This window comes from Onychostruthus taczanowskii, unplaced genomic scaffold (genome assembly GCF_017590055.1).
Source record: "Onychostruthus taczanowskii isolate IOZ18803 unplaced genomic scaffold, ASM1759005v1 scaffold1941, whole genome shotgun sequence".
NCBI lineage: Eukaryota > Metazoa > Chordata > Aves > Passeriformes > Passeridae > Onychostruthus > Onychostruthus taczanowskii.
In genome coordinates this window covers 1-1800 of record NW_024499175.1, presented here as the reverse complement: position 1 = coordinate 1800, position 1800 = coordinate 1, and the positions used below count along the sequence as shown (strand labels likewise).

At 43.8% G+C, this 1800-nt stretch overlaps 1 gene segment (V, D, J or C); it reads left to right on the top strand.

Moving 5' to 3' along the window:
• Positions 1 to 739: 739 nt before the first annotated feature.
• On the top strand, positions 740 to 1144 carry LOC121334750 (the record flags this gene model as incomplete). The annotated part of the segment is given in 1 exon segment: positions 740 to 1144. A coding segment is annotated over 1 exon segment (359 nt), but the record flags the coding sequence as incomplete, so codon positions are not given.
• Positions 1145 to 1800: the final 656 nt, after the last annotated feature.

The window sequence follows — 1800 nt, the reverse complement described above, 5'->3', positions numbered from 1 at the left end:
CGCCCCAATTCCACCCAAAATTCACCCCCAATTTCACCCCAAAATTCACGCAAATTTCCTCCAAAATTCACCCAAAATTCCTCCAAATTTTCCCCATTTTTCCTCCAAATTTCCTCATTTTTCCTCCATTTTTTCTCCAATTTTTACTCAAATTTCAACCAAATTTTCCCCAATTTTTACCCAAATTTTCCCCAAACTTTCATGAATTTTTCCTGAAACTTTGCCCAATTTTCACCCAAACTTTTCCCAAATTTCTCTCAAATTTCCCACAAACTTTCCCCAACTTTTCCCCATTTATCCCTGATTTTCACCAAAATTTCACTGATTTTCGCCAAAAATTTCACAATTTTTCCCCAAAATGTCACAATTTTTCCCCAAACTTTCTCCAAATTTCCCCCTTATTTTTCCCCCAATTTCTCCATTTTCTCGCCATTTTTCTGCCATTTTCCGCCATTTTCCCGCCATTTTTCCGCCATTTTCTCGCCATTTTCCCGCCATTTTCTCGCCATTTTCCGCCATTTTCTCACCATTTTCCCGCCATTTTCCGCCATTTTGTCGCCATTTTTCCGCCATTTTGTCGCCATTTTTCCGCCATTTCCCGCCATTTTCCGCCATTTTCTCGCCATTTTCCGCCATTTTGTCGCCATTTTTCCGCCATTTCCTCGCCATTTTTCGCCCGATTTTCACCGGATTTTCGCCAAAAATTCACATTTTTTCCCAAAATTCTGTTTTTTCTCAGGAAAGCGCTTCCCGCCCTCGGTGTTCCTGCTCCCTCCCCCCCCGGAGGAGCTCTCCTCCCCCCGCCCCACCCTCAGCCTCACCTGCCTCGCCCGCGGCTTCTTCCCCGACTCCATCGACGTCCAGTGGCAGAAAAACCAGGAGAATCTCCAAAACAGCCAAAACTCCCCCAAATTCCGGGTGGAGACGGGGCCGGCGCGGCGGGAGATGGGGGGGGAGGGGCGCTACTTCCTCTACAGCCGATTGGAGGTGGAGAGGGCGGAGTGGGAGCGGGGCTCCGCCTTCGTCTGCACCGTGGTGCACGAGGGGCTGCCCCTGCGCTTCCTGCAGCGCAGCGTGCACAAACACCCCGGTAATTAGCATAATTAATGATTAATAGCTGATTAAAGGTCGTTATTAGCGAAAATTTGGCGTTTTTCGGCGAAAAAATGGGGTTTTGGGGGCGTTTTTTGGGTATGCGGGGCCTTGGTTTGGGGTTATTCCTTGGTTTGGGTCATGAAACCTTGGTAATTAGGTTAATTAGTCTTAATTAGTGGTTATTAGTTGATTAAAGTTCATTATTAGAGAAAATTTGGCGTTTTTCGGCGAAAAAATGGGAATTTTTGGGGTAAAAATGGGATTTTGGGGGCGATTTTTGGGTTATTCCTTGGTTTGGGTCATGAAACCTTGATAATTAGGTTAATTAGTCTTAATTAGTGGTTATTAGTTGATTAAAGTTCATTATTAGAGAAAATTTGGCGTTTTTCGGCGAAAAAATGGGAATTTTTGGGGTAAAAATGGGGTTTTGGGGGCGTTTTTTGGGTATGCGGGGCCTTGGTTTGGGGTTATTCCTTGGTTTGGGTCATGAAACCTTGGTTATTAGGTTAATTAGCCTAATTAGTAATTATTAGTGGATTAAAGTTTCATTAATGGCAAAAATTTGGCATTTTCGGCGAAAAAACGGGATTTTTTTGGGGTAAAAATGGGATTTTGGGGGCGATTTTTGGGGTTATTCCTTGGTTTGGGACTCGAAACTATGGCAATTAAGTTAATTACTCTTAATTAGTGGTTATTAGTTAATTA